Source organism: Vigna umbellata, chromosome 7 (genome assembly GCF_029865625.1).
Source record: "Vigna umbellata cultivar VRB3 chromosome 7, Vumbellata_1.0, whole genome shotgun sequence".
Lineage (NCBI taxonomy): Eukaryota > Viridiplantae > Streptophyta > Magnoliopsida > Fabales > Fabaceae > Vigna > Vigna umbellata.
Genome location: NC_142171.1, coordinates 8,262,481 through 8,286,466, shown reverse-complemented (window position 1 = coordinate 8,286,466; position 23,986 = coordinate 8,262,481). Strand labels below are relative to the sequence as shown.

At 37.2% G+C, this 23,986-nt stretch overlaps 1 protein-coding gene across 1 annotated transcript; it reads right to left on the bottom strand.

Moving 5' to 3' along the window:
• Positions 1-294: 294 nt before the first annotated feature.
• LOC124821700 (E3 ubiquitin-protein ligase UPL1-like) lies at positions 295-21,985 on the bottom strand. The gene is given in 19 exon segments (XM_088094232.1): positions 295-570; positions 692-798; positions 1,954-2,093; positions 2,213-2,438; positions 2,517-2,597; positions 2,698-2,844; positions 2,925-3,403; positions 3,406-4,019; positions 4,319-4,605; positions 4,710-4,975; positions 5,177-5,381; positions 10,652-10,951; positions 11,020-12,080; positions 12,214-13,773; positions 13,776-18,726; positions 18,877-19,080; positions 19,164-19,259; positions 21,514-21,638; positions 21,819-21,985. Coding segments are annotated over 18 exon segments (10,923 nt in total). The 5' UTR covers positions 21,610-21,638; positions 21,819-21,985; the 3' UTR covers positions 295-467.
• Between the last annotated feature and the right edge of the window lie 2,001 nt (positions 21,986-23,986).

Below are 23,986 nucleotides of genomic sequence, written 5' to 3'. Positions count from 1 at the left end.
TACGCATGAGACTGATCTCACGAGTTTCATATTCTTAAAGGAACTGAAAACGAAACAAGGAAAAATTTTAAGTGGAATGAAACCACTAATTTTGTTTGAAATACAGAATAAAATATGCACATGGGAGAACTGGTGAAGTGGAAGTTTTACAACTATAAATGCTAATACCAGAAAACTTTGCTATTAAAAATTCTCAAAGATGACGATAACAAAAAAGGTGTATGAAAATGAACAGGTAGAGTATTTGCAAAGAGTATAGGCTCTGAGATCTGATTATGCAGTGCAGAGTGGGGGTGATTAAAAAACTGCCACCGGCATTTCCCATTGCAAATATACGACTGTACAAGATATTAACATGATATGAACTTAAAAACTTCAATCCCCTGTACCACTGGATTCTATTCTGAAATAGCTCCTAACCTAAAATTGTAATACATTGTATTTTGTACCCACCCCGATGAAATTTCTCATCCAAATCCAAAACCCTCACTTCCCTCGTGAACTGCAAGCAGTAACCTCTCTTCCAAATGTTGTTTAGATGGATACTCCGGCAAATCTAATTGATTGAAACTGCGCGAAGAAAGTTCAGTTTTAGATTGCTTCAAATCACACCACTATAATTATCCATCACAGATAATCACAACTAAAACCAAATGCATATATGGAATTTGGAAAGGGGAAAACGACATACCAGGTATGAGCAGAAGGTAAGTGATCCGGACTTCCATAGGCCTTGTGTATCTGAAACTTCTGGGAGCCCGAAATTCCTTGAAGAGCACTAAAGCCTTCCAAAGGCACCTGAAACATTGGTTGTAAAAATCAGACCCCCAAATTGTATTGTAGATGTTTTTACGGCTTCAAGTTAGAAAAAGAAAAATGTGTCTACGTCATTACCATATCATAATGAAGAGTTCCTAAAAAATAATTGAATCTTATATTTCCAAGTACAGAGAAACCTTAGATCCAAGGTTGTCAAAATAAAAAATCTTATGGGGAGAGGTATGAAAAAACTCGTGCAATTGGAACAAAAATCCTAAGATTTTACCAAAAGTAAGAAAATGTATAAAAATGATCAACTAATACATACAATCGTTGAAATTTAGGGAATACTTCAAATATTGATTATAATATTAAAATTTATTTTATATTCAATAGCAATTACTAAAAGAAAAATAATCAAGCAGAAAGAGAACAGACAAGAACATTAGTCTAGATATCTTTTATTTCAAATAAAGGATACAAAAGCCAAGTTTATGGGTTTCAGGAAAAAAAACCAGTTAGAGCTTCTTCAGCAGTTCAGTCAGATCTAGTAGAACAGTGAAGAGACACACTGATGATCTGGCCAAAGAAAGAATGGATGATGCCCCAACACATAATAGACAAGTCAGGTCTCGAGAGCGTAGACCAAATAGGAGAGATGACTTAGAACAAGATCTAAAAGCTTGAGGAAAGGATTTTGAATGGTGGTGTTAGAGAAAGCTTCAAAATCCAATGACTTGCAGCAAAGAAAGGAACTAGGGAAAAAAAAGAGTTTGGCTTTCAGGTCACCCAAACCTACAAAAGCCCAGTTGCATCAAACAAATTCAAATGCTTAAAACCCACAAATTCCACGGCCCTACAAGTATGATCAGCTTTTACACTACAATCCTACTCAGGATCCATCAGAGAGTCTTACAAAATGTGTAAGACCTTACAATTCTATGACCTTCATCACAATTTCGATACACTACTAAGATCATTTGCATGCATTCAGGAATAAAACTCAGTCACACTCATCTCATACCCTGAAGCAGCTGATCTCAATAGACTCACTCTTGACTAAAATGCTTCAGAAATAAATTGAATACATGAACATGTGCGATTTCAAGTAGATCGTATGGATGGTGTTCACATGCAATATATCCGGAATGAGTAGCCTATTAAAATTTGAAAAGTTCCTCGATAGCAGTATACCTTTGATGTGCCTGTCACAAACTGCAATAGCCTAGCCTTGTCTTCTTTGCTTAAACCTTGAACAACCTCCCAAAACCATTGGATAACTGGCGATGCAGCACTATATCCAGAATATTCAGTGTTTGCTCTCAAGTCATCCACTGAAATAAAATAAAATAAAAGAACAGTCAAATTTGCCCTTCCAGGCAAATTCTCGTGGGGAGAGCAATCGAACATTGATCACATCTGATAAAAGCTAATGTAAAGGACCGAGTCTTACAATCAATATCAGGAAGTCCACTGATCAATAATTCCAGCTCTTTATCATTGAATATCGATATCAACTCCCTGGGAATCAATTCATTGAACCCTTCCAAGAAAGAATTTATCTGAGGTCGAATAGCTGTTGTCAACCGATGCTCGGCAACCAAATCAACATATTGATGTTTGTTCTCCTCAGTAACTTTGATATTCCGTCCACCGGCAATCAACTCATAATCCGTCACCTAGATATGATCATAATTAGACCATATAACAATGCATAATCCAACATTCCATATCAGTTTTAAGAGCATTGTAAATACCTCATTTCGTTCATATAAGATCAATTTTTCCTCATCTGCGTCAATGCTAAAAGTAAGATCCAGAACATCACTAATATCGTTCTGCAATCATACCAGAAACAGAGAATCATCACAAATTGAACAATAAACCAAGTGTGATTAAAATATAAAGGGAGGGAGAGGTCTAAATAAATGCACTTGCCTCAAGCATCCATTTCAAATTTTTGAAATAACCAGGATCAATGGCTTCAATATCATGATATGTAACTTTGACCCCAAGAATGTGCTTGTAAAATGATCGAGTAAAATGAACATCCAAGAGTTGGCCATCAAATAATGCTTTTCCAACCTGGATAAGACAGAAAGGGGTATAAAAATAATCATATATGACTAAAAGAAAATATTCAAAACAATTGAAAAGGGACCCACCACTCTACCAACAAATTTGAAATAAGATAAATGTTCTGTTTGGTAAACAGAGTTAGGGTTTGGCTGAAACGTTGATTCATTTCCCACTGTAGTAAAAAGCAGTGCTCCTTTATCAAAAATAACTCTGGACAACAATTGATACCATTCCCTTGTAAGCCCACCTGCATCAATACCCTCCTCCCCTTGGAAGTGAACAGTCAACCTTCCCTTTAAATCTTGAGTTGATCTCATGCGAAGCTGGTTATAAGAATCTTCTAGAACATATGCCCTTCTCACTGATATTCTCAAGGGGCTATGGTGATGGTCGTGCTGATGCTTAATTTTTGAACGGAAATGGGCTCGTTTGTTATCAAAGTCAATAAATCTAGGAACCTTCAGCATAAGTGAGAAAGATTTCTCGAGCAAACCAGGGTTTTGCCTTATAAAAGAATTTAGTAGCTTCCTATGCTTCTCTGAGAACCGTACAAAAGCAGCATGTTCTCATCTACTTTTGCAGAAGTTCCAGATGCTTTCTGGGGAGCAGATGTGCTAGCATACTCAACATCAGAAATAACAGGAATACTTGATTCATGACTAGCACCTGGCTGAGCAGGATGCAATTTCTCACAGACCACAAAGAAAGATTCAATGTACGGTAATATATTTTGAGAACCAGCTGGTAGTGGAGACATCACACCAGACGGTTTAGACACAAATGTACTAGAAGATGTCAAAGACTCGGATGCAGACTCGGAGTAAAATTCTATCTTACTTATGCAACAGCTCAGCTCATGCCACAAAGGCTCTAATGCTGAATTGATTTCCCAAACCTCAGAAAGGGCAGGAATACCTTTATCATTCTCCTTCCCAGTCAGTAAAGTTACAAGTGAACTCAAGGCTTGCAAAACTCTCAAAATTGAAGCTCCATCCGTAGAAGTAGTACTGAGCAGTGATTTCATTGCTTCACCAAATACATGTAACTCATTCATTGCAGATGAAGTCAACTTTTGAACTGCTTCTGCCAGCTCAGTGACAAAAAGCTCACAATGATTTGGAGCTATGGCCACTAATTTCCTCATTACCTCCGCAACAAGGGTATATGCATTATCTGACAATCTGATAGTAATGCACAAAATGTCAGATCAACTCCAAGGTTAATAAAACAACTTTGTATATCAACAGTTATAGCCAGAAGCTCTAATTGGTGATTACTTCAACAGTGGCATTACAAACAAATATGCAAGCAAATGCATATATCAATAAAGCTGACTATTTCTAAAGTACTTTAATGCTTATAAGTCACGAGTTAAACCACCCCCACCCTTACACTGTCAAGAACACAAAATCTCCTAGTCATTATGACAATATACACAAATGGCAGATATGTTGACAACAAGCATAGGCCAAACACATACCCTTCTTGTGCGAGTAGGGAGCAAAGGAGTCGGAGTTCTACTTTTCGAAGATTACTCAACACTCCATGGGAATCACATTCGACATTATGACCAGAAGATGTGGGTTTGGAGGAACCCTCAACATCAGTAGATGTGTCATCCCTAGGTGATAAAATATTAGAATCTGCATTCACGTCTGCCTCCACAGCAGAAATTTGTGGACCTGATGGCAGGGTAGTAGATATCAGGGACTTGTCAGATGACTTGTTTCCAGCACTATCAATGATAACATCCAGTAAATTTAGCAGCTGAAAACACACCACAGATACATGATAATTATGTCAGCACTGGCTGAAACTCTGATGGTACGTGAAATTAAATGACAAAGATGCCAATAAAACCAAAGCATCACCTGCTCAAGATGGGCTATGCTCCGCAAATAAAGTGGTTGGTTCAAGAGACCCAAAAGCATTGCAATGGAGATGTACCCTTCATTACTTTCACTTATATTTTCTTCACCTTCACCAACTATCACAGCTTTTCCCCGTTCGTCAACTGGTTCTTTTATTGTAGGGTGAGGTAGTCTGAACTGAAGCAAAATTTTAGCCACGTACAGATGATTGCGAGCAAGATAAGTGAGAGTTTCAAGTATTCTACGAGACAGCAATGGGGGAACTCCTATGTGATTAAACAATATGAAAGGTATAAATAAATCCATTGCCAAGAAAAAGACTAAACATTAAAGATGGACACTCCGGTATGCAAAAGCTCATGAAATAAGAAAATAAAATACATTTCAGACAAATTATAACTGGGAAGATTCACACAATAAGCACCAATGACAAACTGTATTTATGTTGCATAATCAAGTATTCTTACCATCAAAAGATTGAGGACGTGAATACATTACATTGCTCTGACAACCATATAATCTATATGGTGGTTCAACTTTACTTAAATAACTGACAGGTCTTTTAACATCAAGCATCAGTAAGTCCATCAGAATTCTCACTAGAGAGATTCTCGTTTCACTATGAGCACAAAGATTTAAAAGAAGCCTCTGTAGTTGGCCCTTGTAGAGTGGCTGCAAAAAAATAAACAACGAATTATTATGGAGAATAAAGAATGACTCTTCTGGAAATTAGGTTAAATGGAAATTGATATTTTTATTACAAAGAGATCATACAAGATATATACGGGAGACCTAAGCTATTTTAGGAAATATAATAACTATATTCTATTCTAGAATCCCTTGATTTATGGGATTGTCCCTATTTATTCAAATCTGTACTGATTACAATAAAATATATACTTGTTATGAAATACACAAATTTCCTAATTTATTCTTTCCTAAAATACTATTTGATTTCCCACACTCCCCCTCAAGCTGGTGAATAGATGTTTTCCATTCCCAGCTTGGATACAATCTTCTCAAAATTGTGGCAGCCCAGCCCCTTGGTAAGAATGTCTGCAATTTGATCTTGAGAGGACACATATGGAGTGCATATCAAGCCACTATCAAGCTTTTCTTTGATGAAGTGTCTGTCCACTTCAATATGCTTTGTTCTATCATGCTGCACTGGATTGTGGGCTATGCTGATTGCTGACTTATTATCACAATAGAGCTTCATAGGTTCTTCCCATTTTATCCTCAAGTCTTCTAAGATGATTTTAAGCCATAGCAACTCACATATACCTTGTGCCATGGCTCGGAATTCCGCTTCAGCACTGGACCGAGCCACTACACCCTGCTTTTTACTTCTCCAAGTCACAAGATTTCCTCCAAGAAAGGTGCAATAACCTGTAGTTGACCTCCTATCCACAATTGACCCTGCATAATCAGCATCAGTATAGGCTTCAAGCTTCACATTACCATTCCTTTTGAATAGAATCCCTCTTCCTGGAGTTCCTTTAAGGTACTGTAAAATTCTGTGGGCAGCTTGTAAATGGGTCTCCTTTGGGCTATGCATAAATTGGCTAATTAAACTCACTGCATAGGCAATATCTGGCCTGGTATGAGACAAATATATAAGTCTGCCCACTAATCGCTGGTACATCTCTTTTTCAACAGCAACGTCTTCTTCTGCATTTCCAAGCTTTATGTTTGGTTCTAATGGGGTACTAGCAGGTTTGCACGCTGCCTTGCCAGTTTCCTTGAGCAAATCAGTGATATACTTCTGCTGGGATATAAATATCCCATTCTTGGAGTGGGCAACTTCAATTCCCAAAAAATATTTTAGTTTTCCCAAGGTCTTGATCTCAAATTCCTTGCCCAAGCATTGGCTCAACAATCGCTGCTCTTCTTTATCATCTCCAGTTAATATTATGTCATCCACATACACCAATAATATTGTTACTCCCCCTGACTTGGAATGTTTAAAGAACAAAGTATGGTCCCCTTGACTTTGTTTGTAACCTAGACCTGTCATAACTTTAGTAAACCTGCCAAACCATGCACGGGGGGACTGTTTTAGCCCATATAATGCCTTTTTCAGCTTGCAAACAGTGTTGGTTACAACGTCTCTACCGTATCCCGGAGGTATCTCCATATAAATTTCTTCTTCAAGGTCTCCATGTAGGAAAGCATTCTTAACATCAAATTGTTCCAAGTTCCAGCCATAATTGGCAGCAAGAGACAATATCACCCTAACTGTGTTCATTTTGGCAACCGGAGCAAAGGTCTCCAAATAATCAACTCCATAGGTTTGGGTGAACCCTTTGGCAACTAGTCTTGCCTTATATCTCTCAATTGATCCATCAGCCTTGTATTTCACTGTATAAACCCACTTACATCCAACTGGCCTCTTTCCTATTGGTAAGGTGACTAACTCCCAGGTGTTGTTCTTCTCTAACGCCTCCATCTCTACATCCATGGCTTGCCTCCATTTTCTGTCAGACAATGCCTCAGATAGGGTATTAGGTAGGAGTGTAGTGTTTAGGTTTACTAGGAAGGCTTTATGGGTAGGAGAGAAATTTTCAAAGGACAGGTAATTTGAGAGAGGGTAGATTGGCTGTTTGGTGCATTTTCTTGGCCCTTTTCTAATGGCAATTGGGAGGTCAAGATCATTTTGGGTTTCAATTTCAGCCTGCACAGCTGGAGAAAAAATTGTTACCTCTTTTTGTGGATTTGAGTTGGATTCTTGAACATTGCTTGATCCTGGAATGGCCTTAGTCTTTCTTGAGTATACCAGCTTCTTACCAAATTTTCCAGCTTCAACATCTCCTTGATCAGCTTCACAATTAATTTCACTTGGTACAGCTTCAATTTGATCTAGTTTAGGTTCAAATATCAGGTCTGGAAGAATGGGAAAACCAGAATTACTACTTTCCTTATCTTCCCTGAAACTCTCCCCCGGAAGATAAGGTTGATGGAAATAGCCCTCTTGTTCATTGAAGGTAACATCCCTAGACACAAAGAATTTTTTGGATGGGGGGTGGTAGCATTTATACCCTTTCTGAGTGAGTGAGTAACCAACAAAGACACACTTTAAGGCTCTAGGATCAAGTTTCCCCCTGTCTGTATTATGAATATGGACATATGAGATGCACCCAAAAACTCTTGGTTTAAGATTATTTGTAGTGGATAGGTTTGGATAGAAAGACGACAAAGCTTCCATAGGGCTTTTTGATCCTAAGACTCTAGAGGGTAGTCTATTGATAAGGTGTGTTGCTGTAAGAACAGCTTCCCCCCAGAGATTTTTTGGAACACTATGTTGGAACAACAATGCCCGAGTCTGATTTAATAGATGCCCATTTTTTCTTTCTGCGACCCCATTCTGCTGTGGTGTTTTGACACAAGAGGACTCATGAATTATACCTTCTTTTTGACAAAAAGAATTAAGGACATGATTGAAGTAATCTTTGGCATTATCTGACCTAAGCCTCTTAATATTAACACCAAACTGACCTTTTATCAGGGAGTGGAAGTTTAGGAAGACAGAACTGACTTCTGATTTTTGTTTAAGTAGGAAAACCCAAGTGACCCTTGTACAATCATCTATAAAGGTGACAAACCATCGAGCACCAGACACATTTGAAACATTAGAAGGTCCCCATACATCAGTATGAACAAGATAAAAGGGGAAATTGCTAATTTTATTACTTATTGGAAAAGATACACGCTTGTGCTTAGCAAGTTCACACACCTCACAATGAAGACTCTCAACATCTAACTTTGTAAACAGAGAGGGAAACATAATTTTGATCACTCCAAAGGAGGGATGTCCCAACCGACAATGATAAAGCATGATTTTTTCTCTGTTGGTCATCAAAGATTCAGATATGAAGGAATGAGAGATTCTGTTTTTGTTGGACAGATTTGGATCTTCAAGATAATAAAGGCCATTCCATTCTCTAGCATGTCCAATCATCCTCCCCGAATCCTTGTCCTGAAATACACAATGATCGTTGTAAAAAACAACCTTACATGACAAATCCTTTATAAGTTTTCGTATAGAGACTAGGTTGGTGGACAGCTTTGGGACATGGAGAACATCTTTTAAGGTTATTAAAGAATTGATTTGGATATTTCCTTGACCAGCTGCAGTTATAAGGGTTCCATCTGCTGTGGCAATTTTCTTGTTGCTGGGACATGGGGAATATGTGGAGAAGTATTTGGCTAATGGTGTCATGTGGTCTGTGGCTCCAGAGTCCAATATCCAGTAATTGTTAAAGGGTGTATCTGAGACATTTAATCCAAAAGAAAGTGGAAACTTACCTGAATATGCCAAAGAACACACACCTGTAGGTTTTTCCAGCTTACTAAGAAAGGTTCTCACCCTTTCTATCTCCTCTTGATTAAGATGGGCAGCAGCTTCTGGATTATTTCCTTCATTTGTTCCAGCAGCAACATAAACTTGTCCTCCTTTCCTTGAGGGGCCTCCTCTGTGTCCCCCTTCTCGATCTCGATTTAAAGGCTTCCCATGCAACTTCCAGCACTTCTCTCGGGTATGACGAGGCTTATTGCAGTAGGTACACCAGAGACCATCACCTTTTTTCTCCACATTTGCTGATCCTCCTTTCTTCTGTTCGGCTACCATGGCCAACGTCTGTTCTCCTTTATGGTCAGCCACCATTGCTGAGTTCTCTACTACTGCTGGACTCTCCAACATGAGACCCCTTCTGCTTTCTTCACTTCTCACAATAGCCACCACTTCATTGAAGCATGGTACCTTTTGCTTCCCCAATATTTGAATCCTAACTTGATCAAATTCAGGATTCAAACCAACAAGGAAATCATAAACTCTGTCTTGTTCGATATATTCCTTGAGAAGTGCTGAATCTTCAGTACATTTGGCTTTTATGACTCTATAATGGTCTAGCTCCATCCATAATGATTTCAACTGATTGGCATATTCTGTAACAGTCTTGTTCCCTTGTTTTGCTGCCAAAGTTTTCACCTTTACGTCATATACTTGAGCAGCATCTTTGGCTTTAGAGTAGGTTTGCTCTACAGCATCCCAAATCTCTTTTGCCGAATTAAGGAACATGCATGTGTCGCTGATTTCTGGAATCATTGAATTCCACAGCCACGCCATGATCATTGAATCTTCCTCATCCCATGTAGTAAACTTGGGATCCTCCTGTTTGGGTCCAGACTCCATCAGGTGACTCAACTTCCCCTTTCCCTTCAGCACTGTACGAACAAGTTGGGCCCACTTCAAATAATTTCTTCCATTGAGTCGATATGCAGAATGGATATTCTGCAGTTCTCCAGGAAGCTGGGAATGGGAATTCCCTGTTTCTGGGGTTGGGTTCACAACTTCCGCTTCCCTTGACATCATAGCAAGAAGATGGCTGAGCGGAAAAAAGGAAAGGCTGTGCAATTAAGGCACAGAGAAGACAGCAGCAACAGAAGATTGAGCGATAGAGAAGGTTGCAATAGCAAGGGAAAAAAAATGTAATGAATATAGGAAAAGATGCAGCAGCAATGCAGGCTGCCGTCTTAGGGTTATGAGAGATGCAGCAGCAATGCAGGCTGCCGTCTTAGGGTTAAGAAAAATGCAGCAGCAATGCAGGCTGCCGTCTTAGGGTTTACAATGCGCAGACAGAGCTTCCTAGATCGGAAGCTCTGATACCATCTGGAAATTAGGTTAAATGGAAATTGATATTTTTATTACAAAGAGATCATACAAGATATATACGGGAGACCTAAGCTATTTTAGGAAATATAATAACTATATTCTATTCTAGAATCCCTTGATTTATGGGATTGTCCCTATTTATTCAAATCTGTACTGATTACAATAAAATATATACTTGTTATGAAATACACAAATTTCCTAATTTATTCTTTCCTAAAATACTATTTGATTTCCCCACAACTCTTATTTGAAGGACTTCACAAAGTAATACCTGCACTACGCGAAATAACCGAATCATAGCATGCAAAGCTTCTGTATCAACAAGAGGTGCTCCATCAGCTTCAACAACCTTGGCTCCACCAGACCGGCGAGAAGAAATGGTTCCCCCAGCTGCATCCAGACCAGAACCAACACCTTCTCGTCTTGAAGTCTCCCCTCTACGACTTCTAGGATACATACCAAACATAGTACGACTGTAACGATGAGCAAACCTCTCCCGCAACATATTTGCCTCAGCAACAAGAGCAGGTGTAAGATTGGCAAGGATAGTATCTGGTGATGTTAACAGAACCTGAAAAGGGGAAAGAACTTAAAATCACAGAGTCTCATTTTTATATAATAGTGAAAGTATAAACTTGCCTCTTCTCGTAAGTCTGATGGAAAAGTTGCAATTATTGAGACTGTATCCATTTCCACAGGTTGCCCTTCCAGTTCCTGAGACTGATGCAATCTCTGTGCTTGCTGCTGAGCTAAAACTTCTGCTCTAATATCAGCTGGAAGAGCAGCAAGGAACTCTGGATCAATATCCCCAGTGTTTTGAGACTCAACATTTGATGGCTGAGCTGCTTGACCCTGCTGAGCTGAGAGGACTTCAGCACGCAGCTCCTCAGGAAGGGCATCAAGAAAAGCAGGATCAATAGCTCCTGATCCCGCATCACTGTTTACCGGTTGTTCTGCTGCTGCTGGACCATCTTGGTCTGCATCATGGCTTGAATTTTCAGAAACTTCAGTAACACTGTGAAGGGACGCATCTCTTCCAACCACAGGAGAAAATTGAGTCAAAGGAATGTTTGCTCTTCTGGTGCGGGCAGCCTGTGAATCACCTGCTATCCTATCTGCAGAAACCTGCCTTTCAGCACCATCATCATGGCCATCAGCACTTCCAATCTCAACATCCAAGCTCCTAAGGCTTTCACCAAAAGTTGCTCCACTACCACTACTCTCCTGGCTGACAGCTTCAACATCTCTCACATTCCCATCATTATGTTCAAATTGCATCTCAACTGCCTGAGATTGTGTGCTTAAAACATTTGCTTGTGAAGGACCAGTCCCTGTTGGTCTTGCATCTACGTTGTTACTATTATCAATGACTGAAGGAGTTGTTGTACTAACTTCCAGAATAGGATCACTTTCAACGGGGACATCAGGCATTGCACCTCCTGCATCCTGTGCCTGGGTGATTCCAACTTTAGCATGAGAGCCTGCTTCTGCTATGTTCTGATTGGATGACTTTTCAGCACTTGGTCGCCTCAATTGATTCACAAGCAACTCCTCAAGGCCTTGTGGAACAACAACAGCACTTGTCCCACCACTTTGCTGGTAATTATCAGTCCACAAATGCAAACGTTGTGCTTGGCGTCCACTTCTCAGGGATCGAAATATATTATCCAAACCCACTGAGCTGTTCTCCAATGAACTATCTGTAATATTTAAACAAGATACCAAAAATCCCAAATGTCATTAAAAATATCAAGTCTTGAAATAACTAATAAGCTAAGAAAAAACCACTGTTGAAATAGATTATCAATAACAAGAAAACTCAGAGAAACTAGCCTGATTGCCCAGTAAGTGGGGGAAAAGAAGAAGGTTCAAGCAAGAGTGGATGACGAGAAGGCAAGGCAGTATCACCAGTTCTGCCCAAAAGACTATAAATAGATGTTGTTCGTCCAGGACGTCTAGATCCGAAAACTTCAAGTGGCATCACATGAAACGCCTCATTTGCAAAACTATTATCTCTGCCAAAAACGTCAATATGGTCAAAAACATTAATTCCATTAATTCCCTCCTCAAGTCGCAGTATAACACCATCTTCATCTTCCTCATCATCCTCATCCTCTTCCTCCATCACTTCATCATCAAAATCTTCATCATCAATCTCATGTTCATCTTGATCTGTGTCAGGAAGTGGCAAATGATGGACTTCTTCCAAATCATTGTGTTCCTCGTCATCCTCCTCATCTTCATCCACATCCTCACCTTCATCACCAGACATATCATCATCATCTTCATCAAGGTTTTCTTGGCCACGAGGTTGAATTTCAAACTGTAGACCCACATTTTCCATTCCATTTTCAAGATCTCTTGCATCCTCGGAATTCTCATGCATGTAATCATCCTCATTACCAGGAGCAAAACTTCCATCAAAATCTTGATCATGTTCCATGTCATCAGTAACAGCTTCTGAACCACCACCATAGGAGCGAACTGCATAAGACCTGACATGGTCAACTTGAAGGGAATCGGGATTGGCTTGTGAGGTCGTTTCCATGGACTGAGAGATCTCACCAATATTATCAGTTCTTCCAGGTTGACTTAGAACAGAAGGTTTTGCAGAAATATCACCCTTACTAGAGTCAACTGAATGGACATGCTCCTTGGTTACCAATTCAAGAGCTTTAATAATACCAGTAGCAACTTCAGATGAATCAGGATGGTCAAGGTCCAAAACTTGTAGAGTACAAGTGAATGGTTTAACCAATCCAGAATCAATAAAAGTGGTGGTAGCCTCAGCTGAGATGGATGAACCAGCAGGTGTACGTGCAGCCAAAACATCATTCAATAGATCAACAAAAACCTGAACTTCATTGCCTGGACTCCTAATGCCATGACATAAATCAACAAATTCATTGATGATATAACTAATCTCATTAAAAACCCTTTTCCTTGCCTCTGTGGATCGAACACAAGCAGCCACCAAAAACTGGTTGGCCCTGGTTGCTAGTTTTTGCCTCCAATCCCCATCAACTTTCTTGTCCTTCTTTGAGTTTCTAGAATATGGAAGAAAATTATGAAGAATATGATAAAATATCCCACCCATGCTTAAACCTGCAGGACTCTTTTGATAAGAACCCCTAATGCTGCTCATTTCAGCATCTCGTCGAAGTAGAACATGAACAGATGATGAATACATCAATAATATCTCTGTCAGAAGCTTTAGAATGAAGACAGTCTTTGCAAGTGATGCAGAAGCATCCTGACTACCGGTTTCATTGTCCTCGGACATGTTGGCAACAGCTTTTCCTTTTCCTTTAGCCAAGGAGACATCAATTTCCATATCAGTTGATGCTGCAGTTCCAGGAAGAGCATTTGAAGCAATGTCATCCTTCAAAGGGGAACAAAAGTGCAAATAGATTCAAGAAGAAGTTCTATTACATTAACAAAGCTTTGGGAAGGCTTTTTGTGACCTTTGGCACTCTTGGTATTTGAATCATGAACTTTTCCATTGATAGCAGGTGAGGTTGTATTTCCCAAACTAACTTTCCCATCACTGTTCTGTACTTTATCTTTCTCCTTAGCTTTGTCTTTATCCTTGTCTTTCAACAAGACAATGTACGGCCTCTCACCTACCATTTCAACTTGACACACAGATTGAGCAGCTAGCATAAAAGTTGCTGGATCCCGAGAAACCACAGAAGCTAAATTTGAAAGGAAATTATGAGGATTGACCCTTCCATTTGGATGCCGGTTGGACGCAACTACAAGACTATGCTTTATCTCAGATTCCATCGCTTGTTGGAGTGTTTGTGGATCTTCAAGAATATGACGAACAATACTGGCAGCAACATTATCAAACCCAGGGAAGAGGCTGCTGGTTGGCAAAGAAAGAAGTAGACTTAGACCACCAGCATCCAAAAAGGTAAGAGCTACAGAATGATTCCTTGTAAGATTGGAACACAGTAACAGAACAGCATGCATTGTATCGGATGGAAGCTGATTCTTCATACAACTACAAGCAATCTCAACAAGTCTCTTATGTTCATGTATGTCAGCATACTTCATACCGAGTCCAAATGCAGCCTGCAACCTGTTTTGCCTGTCTTCATCAATGGTAATTGATACCTGCTGGTTATTCACAGGTTCCTTCTTCAACTGCTCAGTAATTTCAGAATTCAATTTTTGATCCACTTGCAACAACCTGTCCAGTGCTAGGAAAGCAGCAGTGACCCATTTTGGTATCTGCTGCTTCTCCCTGCTATCTAGACTAGAATCCCACTGGAACAGTAGGTCAGAGGTAATTTTAATCATACCACTCTTGGATGCAGCTTCCCTAGCTAAAGAATCCTCATTAAGAATTAAGGCAAGAACGTGAAAAAGAGCAGCCAGGATGGCATAATTTCCATTGTTAGAAACCAAACCACATTCTTTTATCCGTTCCACAATAAAAGAGACTACATTAGTTCTATGTTGACCATCATCCTGAGAGCAAATCATCACAAGCAAGTCACGGACTGGAAAAGCAAGTGGATCCTTTGACAAAAGTTTTGTACAAGTAGATAGCAACTCATCAACAGGAGGAAGTTGGACCATCTCTTCCTCAAGATGTTGGGTATTGTCATTAGCAGCTGCATCCTTTGAATCTGATTCAGAGTTTCCAAGGGACATGGCAAGTGCACGGGCAAGTTCATCATCTTCTTGTGTCTCCTCTGGATGAGAGAACAACCACTCCATTGCCAACTCCACACTATTTGACCCAACTTGCCTCAAAGCTTCTTCTGCTCTAGACCTTGTAAAACCCATCTCTATAATGGTTGAAATAGTTGTTTCATTAGGAGGTGGCCCAGTAATACGAGCACCACCACTACCATTCACATTTTTAACTTCAATGCCTGTGTAGACATGCTTAATTATAGAAATAACTGTAGAGATAAATTCGTAACTACAGTCAACAAACTGGGGATGAGTCCAAACAGGAATTACAGTCTTCATTACTCTGGATTGAAGGACCTTCACAAAAGTCTCAGCATCCCTTGGGAAAGGTGTATCACCATTAGTGAGGGGCTGTGCAAGCAAATGCTTTGTGAATGATGACAATATAAAAGAAGAAGTCACTAGATGGTCCATCAATTTCCCATAACTAGCCAACGAGCCATAAATCCAACTATCTGAATCTTCCTTGTCATCTTGCTTTGCATTTGCATCATCAGTATCCATGGGTGAAGCAGGGGCCCGATTAACTGTAAAGAGCAGCTGACTGGTAGCTTCAAAGGTAGTTAATACAATTCCAATAACACCACGTCCATACAAGCAATTCAGCAGAATAGGGTTGCATGAGTCTAGCCTCTCCATTAGAATATTATCCATAAAATCAATCACCTTCCCAAAATATCGACATTTTGTTGATATGGATTCTTCTGTTCCAGAAAGATTTACACAACGGCCACCATAGTTCATGTGATCAAAAGCAATGGTTGCAAAAGTAGAAGCCACTGATTTGGAGGCAGGACTTACATTTACTACATCATCCCGTCGTCGCGAAGGTAGCAACATTACTTTTCCTAACTCTTGGAATAAATGGGAAATGTGAAATGAAAGTGATCTGACCATGTCACAACAGGAGGTATAATATGGTCTCTGCTTGTCAGATTCCTTCTTATGAGCAGTCTCAGAAGTATCATCTGACCCAGAATGCTGGACCTGGTTACTAGAACTTGACCGCATGTTAGATGGCCCAATTGAAATTGATCTATGCTGAGAACCAGGGGAACGGCCTAAATCTCGATAAAGATTTATAAGGTTAAAAAACTGAGATTCAATGCTCCATCCTGGTGTTCTCCTTCTTAATAATGGATCAAGAAACTGCCTGAAAGAATTGAATCTTTGCTCTTCACTTTCACTTGCATCCCCTTCTGCCTGTTGTGAATTAGAAGAATAAATACCATCTTCGTCATCCTCAGGCTTTCTATTTTCAAGTAGAGCAATTTGCCACAGAACTTCACGATGTACAAGCCCAATATCTTCAAGAACATCCTTACTCTCATTTCCAAATTCCGTAAGCAATGCAGTCACCCAACGATTGTCTTTTGATGTCGCGAGAAATAGAAGGAACTCAACCACAAAAAGTGAAGAAAAGAAGCCACCATCAGATGACATCCTTGGATCTAGCAACAAAGGTTCAGATGTTGCACCTAATCCCTCTAAAGCTTTCTTCAAGTGCACCCTAAGGGAAGAACAAAAGGCACGTGCCAGAGGAATGGAATGATGTTGAGCAAACCCTTTAAATACCATAGTGCTATGTAAAGCAATAGACATGCCATCTGAGGATTGTGCAATAGAGGGGCGTAACAACAACTTCAACAAAGCTTCAACTCCTAATTTTTCAACAAACAACCGGCATGTCTCACCATTTTCTATAGTCCTTTGAACCAATACCATCAAATGAAAGACACATAGCTGAATAAACTGCTCATCACCTATCCCTTCTACAGCTGAACTTGATGTACCAACAATGCAACAGTGGCCTTCATTTTCTTTGTTTTTAGAATCTGTTTCCATTGCAGTGCTCTCAGCTTTTCCAGAAGACCCTATATTTTTTCCATCCCCAAAGGATGCAATCTTATGGATGATTTCAATGATAATATCAACTCCGGTGCTTCTCAGTGAAGATACATGACGTAGAAGTTCCTCCACAGCATTTGCCAAAGGAACAATAGCCTCATTCATTGCTAAAACATACTTCTTGCTAGTGAAAATGTCAACAAGGAACCGTAGTGATGAAGATTCTCTAACAGCCTCTAACCCTTTGGCATTGAGACAAATAGCCCCAAGACCATTTGGAATGCATGTCAAAGCCTTTGATGAAGGAAGTATGTCAGACCCAACTGACAATAAAAATGCATTAGGAAGACCCATTTCATGCAGAACAGAAAAGCATGTTGGATCTTTGTGGATTATTTCACTCATAACAGTAACAGCCGAATAATAGATGTCACCACCAAACTTATCTACATTCTGAAAAATCAAGCTGAGAGTTGTTGGTAATGAACTGTCATGAGAATGCTGAGATCTGGTAGAGTTTGCAGGTGCATATGTTGCAGAACCAAGAGCCTTAAGGGAGACCTTTATGAGCCTCTTCTGGGAGTGCAATTGATCAGGATTATGTCTAAAGCTTTCACCAGTAAGCATCATGCTATCAGTTTCTCCAACCAAACCAATGACTCTGTGTACCTCTTTCTGTAATCTTTGAGTCAAAAGTTCAATGCCCCCCAATTCTCTAAACAATGATACAGATGAGCTGCTATAATCCATAAGCTTCTGAAGAGTTTTCACAGCAAAACAGACAAGATGAATATGTGTAGGATCAAAATCCTCCAGCAAAGGCAAGAAAGTAGGTACCATACCAGAACCTCTAATATTATTTGCAGAGGTTGAGGTTGAAACCACATGGAGCAGATAGAACTGAAGAAGTGCTTCAACAAAGGCAAGGGATGATGGATCATTAGAACTCTTCAATGACAAAATAGCCCTTTGGAGCACATTCAGGAGTATCATGCGGTTCCCACCAGCAAAAGTTAAATTTGATCCACTGAGTATCCGGGCTCGATGATGTGATGATGTACATGCTGCTAATTGAGCTCCTAAAGCAAGCATTGCAAGTGTTCTAATAGATCCAGATACAACTTCCTCTGATCGGACAATTCTAATCAATTCATTTGTATATTCTGGTTCATTAGCAAAAAAGGAGACAAGTTCATCCTGGGCATCACCAGACTGCACTAGAACAATGAAAGCCAGTAGGCAAATTCTGCTGTAAAGCCTGCATATTCTAGGAGACCGAAAGGCCCGAGCATATCTGATTCTAGTGAGCAAGGAAAATCTGAGCTCAGAAGGAATGCTATATTGTTCAATGCACTGCTTCATCAATGACAAATCATCTTCTTTGCACAGATGCAAATCTGGCATGTGTATAACTGTTGTGCCAGTGGAAACTGCCTCTGCACTTTGTTCCTTGCTCTGGGCACTGGGAGCATGCAATTCAAAATAAAGGGTAGTACCTATGCGATAATTTGATTGGTCATGACCAATCTTTGTAATATCAGAAGGAAATAAGCTCAGTGCTTCATCTTGGGCATCCTCATTTGCCATAATACAAGTGTACAATCCCAAACCCTCCTCCTTGCTTCCCCAGCCCTGAGCTAGAGACAAAAGATAGCTGTTCACCGAACCACAGCAAATCATCTTTGTACTTCCATGAAGCTTAGAGGGGTTAATTTTTACAAGCGCAGAAAGAGTTTCCAAGGCAGCAATAAGAATCTCAGGATCTGTCGATGCAAGTAAAAGCTTGAAATGCTGAAGAGGAAAGGATAAATATAAAATATCAGACATAAAAGTTTAAAATATAAAAAAATAAATCACTTGAGTAAAACACACAGGGGAAGGAATTAAGAAAAATATATCAATTAAGACCAGGAATTGATAATACACAATTGACAAACTAACCTCTAAGCCATCAAAGGAACTTTTGTTTGCACAGTTCTCTAAAATTATTTGTGTCACTCGTAATATTTGCAGAATTGCATGTTTTGGTAATGGGCTGTCGTCTTCTAGATTATCTAACAAAGTCAAATCGTTTCTACATGACAAATAAGTCTTGAAGTATGTCTCAAAATGAAGCAACAATGGTCTCCAGTGATGGAAATCCCCCTGATATAAAAGAAAGGCTTAAGCACTGGGAAAATAAAATAAATTACTCATTCCAACAAACCATCAGACTAAAATGGCAATACCTTATTGTACTCCCACCGAAAGCCAGAAAGCGGTATGGCAATATCTTGTAATGGACATTTGATAATCTTCTCAATGAATCCTTTGATCTTAGGAGGCTGAAACCAGTCAACCACCAAAATAAAATGACATCACATGGATGTTGGGTAAGGAAATGAATGAACATGTGTAAAAAAATATAACATCTAAATAAATACAAAGGAACATAAGAATACAAAATATGAAATGCAGTTGAAGCAAATCTGCAAATATATTCAACATCATAAATTTGTTTGTCACAATCAGTGTTGACTGATGAGTAACAGTATTACTCAAATGTTTAGTAAAAGAAAATTGTCACCAAATAATATTAATATTACCAAAAGGAATTAATATAAATGGAGCATGCACAATTTAAATGAAGAGTCCTGGTAATTGCCACTATAAACAATGCATGCAAAGAAAGAAGTACCAAAACCTAAAGCTGTTCAAAAGCCACAAGCTGCTATTTCTTAATGAGTAACAGGGTATGTTCACACTTCTGTATTCTGTATATAGAAAATTAAACTGATGTAACCTATCAAAGCCTAAGATACACAGTACACAACATGAAATCAATATATTAGAATATCTACATTAGTGAGAAAATAAGAGTAAACTTGGGAGTTCTCTTAAATTTTGCATTTAATATTTTGAAAGAACAAGGTGATGGGCTCTCTTGAAGATAACTGACTTACTATCTCTAAGTTGGTTAGTGTCCCAACAGAACTAACAGAAACAATGAATACAAAACCATATGCTTCAGTGATAAAATGTAGAGAATGCAACAAAAAATAAGAAGCTAGAAAATAAGAGTAAACTAGAGAGTTCTCTAAATTCTGAATGAACTCCCTTGTCCAAAATGACTTCCAACATTATAACTCTCTAACTATCACTGAGTCAGTTAAGAGGGGGACAGAAGCCATGACTACTCTACATTCTACTACACAGGCAGTATTCTCTCGTGGTCTCGAGTACCTGAGATGCAAATGGACAGTAAATAATGATAAAAGATAAACTACTTGCAAGTAAAATAGAGTAGAATTGCAGCTTATGAATCATATTCTAATATTCAATGTTTAACAACAAAAATGCATCCAGGAGGCCTCAGTTCTATCAATACTTACATAAATTTATGCATAGCACAACTTTTACGAGAAACAGACGATTACATGCTGATTAAACCAGCTTTAGTAAGTGACTGGTAAAATCAACAATTAAGGTGAACCAGTAACAGTTTAATATACTCAAATTTTGAGGTAACAAACTAGTAAAAATATCATTATCGTAACTATATATTATTTAGTTCAGTGATGAATACATCAGCTTATAAATTTAAAACACCGTAACTAACTATGCTTCATTTGCCAATATTTTAAACAAACTAGTAGCAAAGGCATCTTCTATACTGCATATAACAATGGTAGAAAGAAGTATTAAAATGAATTGAAAAAATCAAATACAACAGCCAAAATTCAAACAAGTACACAAGTGAGTTGCTTATTCTAACTTTTCTAGTTAGTGGTTAATAGTTTTGAGACAAATCCCAATTCAGTTCATGTAAGACTAAAATGAGAGAGCTCATTTCACCTTTCAAACGCACTGCCAAACAAAACATAAACTACAGAAACAGTAATGTATTAAATAATGAACTCCAAATCAAAGATTATCGATTTAATCCCATGTACAACTATTTTTGCTAGCTTTACACCAATTTGAAGAAAACATAAACTCAGTAAAATGTTTTACTAATTAAAAAATAAAATTGCATTTGGTGGTCGAAGCAAAACAGGAATCAACTTTTTCCTAAGAATTGACACAGTTACAACAGAAAAAAACAACTTCCAATCATAAATACCAGCAACACTGTCAAACTTTCAATCAACAAACACAAGTACAATGCATATACCAGATTATCTAAATAACTAAATACAATCAACAAAATGCATAGTGCTCTAATATCCTTCTACATAAAAACATTAGTAAGTTCCAATACTTTCTTTAGAAAACAAAACTCTTAATAACAAACACACACACACACCAAAAAAAAGAGGTTCTAACTAAAACACACACAAACACAATCAGATGAATGAAGTCAGAAAGGCAGAACCCGCCAAAAACTAAAACACAAACTTCTATCCTTGAATGCAATTCATATCAAGGCACCCATGCTACATTTTTTATCATGTCATATATCAATGTCAAGCAATAAGAATCTTAACCCTAACTATGGATTCCCCCTTAAACCATATCATTAGAAAACATTAATCCCTGTTATTAGCAAACACAACAAAACAATGCATATTAGATAGAGAGGACAAAAGACACACTCACAGGCTCAGTTTCCAACTTAACAGAAGGACCAATGGCACCCTCGTTGGACAAAAGCTGGCGCAACCTCGAAGGCCAACTCGATCTTAGGGTTGTCATCTCACCTCAACAGTACACTGAACCACCACCTAAAACCAAAGACAAAAGCAAAATCAAAACCCAATCACAATCCCTATGAAATACGATCAAACTAACAAGTTTAAGAAACAGAATAGGTCGATAACAATCCGCGATTGCGCCAAAGCGATTAACTGATACCGAATCAGCAATTGGTATGAAAAAACTGGATCAAGTTGTTGGTAAGGTACCTGAGAGATGAGAGAGAAAGGAAAAAGATGCACACACATCCGAAGGATTACGATAAGAAGAAAAAGTGAAACCCCAATCAGAGAGGGAGAGAGAAAGGGATGAAAATCCTTGCTTTGTGTCTGCGAAGTAAGAAGAAATTTGATTTTACTTTCAACACAATTTTTTGTGCCCTCTGTGGTAACGAGAGTGTTATATAGACTGAGACTGAGGCTGGTTGAGTCTTTCATTTCCTTGCTTACACTATGGGGTCTTCTAAGCGCGCTTTTTTTCCCTTTTTACCCCTAGGTTTATTGGTACTCCAACGTGGGTGCTTGTTTGTTTGTTTAAGTCTTGTTGACTTTTGCCTTTCATGTATCACATTTTAGATTTTAAAAAAATTAAATGATATTTAGTATCATTTTGCTTTAATGTACTTATTAGACTGTGTGATTCTAAGTAAGTTTATTATTTGTTAAGGAAAAAAAAAATAACTTCATGATGGTATATGTGGAAATATTGTTTTCTGCTGATGATTTAAATTGTTTGCTGACTTAATAACACATTATTACCTTATCTTGTTATTTACTTCATTTTATTAGTCTGGATTTTTTTTATGGAGGTGTGTAAGAAAAATTATTTATAATATTTAAGATGCGTTCTAATGGTGTAATAGTTTATTTGATTGAGTTTGTAGATAATTTTAGTTAATTTTAATATAATACCTATGATTTAGAAAATGAAATATAATGCACTAAATTTGGAAGAATATTAAAATACAGTATATATATATATATATATATATATATATATATGAGACTTATTTATTTTAAAGAATGATATAGTTTATTTATATATGAAACTTTTCTTTACCGTACCTACATAGTTTATATTTTAAAACAATAATAATGAATTTAATCAACTAATAAAATGTAATTAGAATAAAATACAAGAAAAAAAAAGTATGTTACTTGTTATATTATAAAAAATATTATTTTTTATATTTAAAGTAGATTACAAAAATATTTTAAAAGTAAATAATTTACCTTTTTATTTATCCAATGATATTTTTATATTTAAAGTAGATTACAAAAAATATTTTAAAAGTAAATAATTTACCTTTTTATTTATCCAATGATATATATATATATATATATATATATATATATATATATATATATATATATATATATATATATACTCGTTAAAACTATCTTTTCAAATTTAAATAATTATTCATAATAAAAATTATTTTATAATTTTATCCTTTTTAATAATATTTTTTGAATACATTAATAATTATAATAAAAAACTATATAAATTATTTATTTTATAATTTCTTAATAAAAAACATTTTAGATGTTAATAAATTTTTTGTTACAATATAAAAAAAAATAATCAGTGCTTCAATTAGTATATATAATATTTATTTATTTTTTATATAATTCAATTTATTTAGTAAGTTTATAATTTTTTTATAAATAATAAATCTTTTATTCAATTTACTTCTCTAAGGTAATATGTTAAATTAAAAAGCAAAAAAATGATAAGTAATATTTTCAATTTCTTTTAAGTATTTCATCCACTCTTTGTAGAAAAATGGAAAATCTAATAACTTGATATTAAATATAAAATGTAATTTTTAATCTAATAGATTTTTTTTTGTAATTTAATGATATTTCTAGTACTTTTTTTACTATTAAATTAAGAAAAAAATGTTAATGATAATATGTAACTTGATTTCTTTCGTATATACACATCGTATTGAGAGGGAAATAAAATGAAAACATTATTATTATAAAAATGAAAATTAGATATAACATGTAAAGACCTAGAAAATGATATTTTAATAATTGTAATAGTTTAAAAAAGTGAGACTTGATTGTTTTAATATAAATAATTTTTTATGAACGAGTTTCATTATTTTAAAACACATCATTTCTCTATAAACTATTTTTTATAATTCTCTGATTTTTCTTAGGAGTTTTTATGTGTGTCTAATTGAAGAACCAAGACCTTAGGAGTGATTTTTATGGCGAGCTCTTCAACTTAGACCAATCAGTTTATCTATTTGAGTAAATTAAGTTTCAACCCCTTTTCTCTGATCTTTCCTTATATATGTTGCATGTGGGCTCCACTCAACTTGCATGTGCCTTTTGAGTCTTTGATGATTAGTGGTTCTAATGGTATA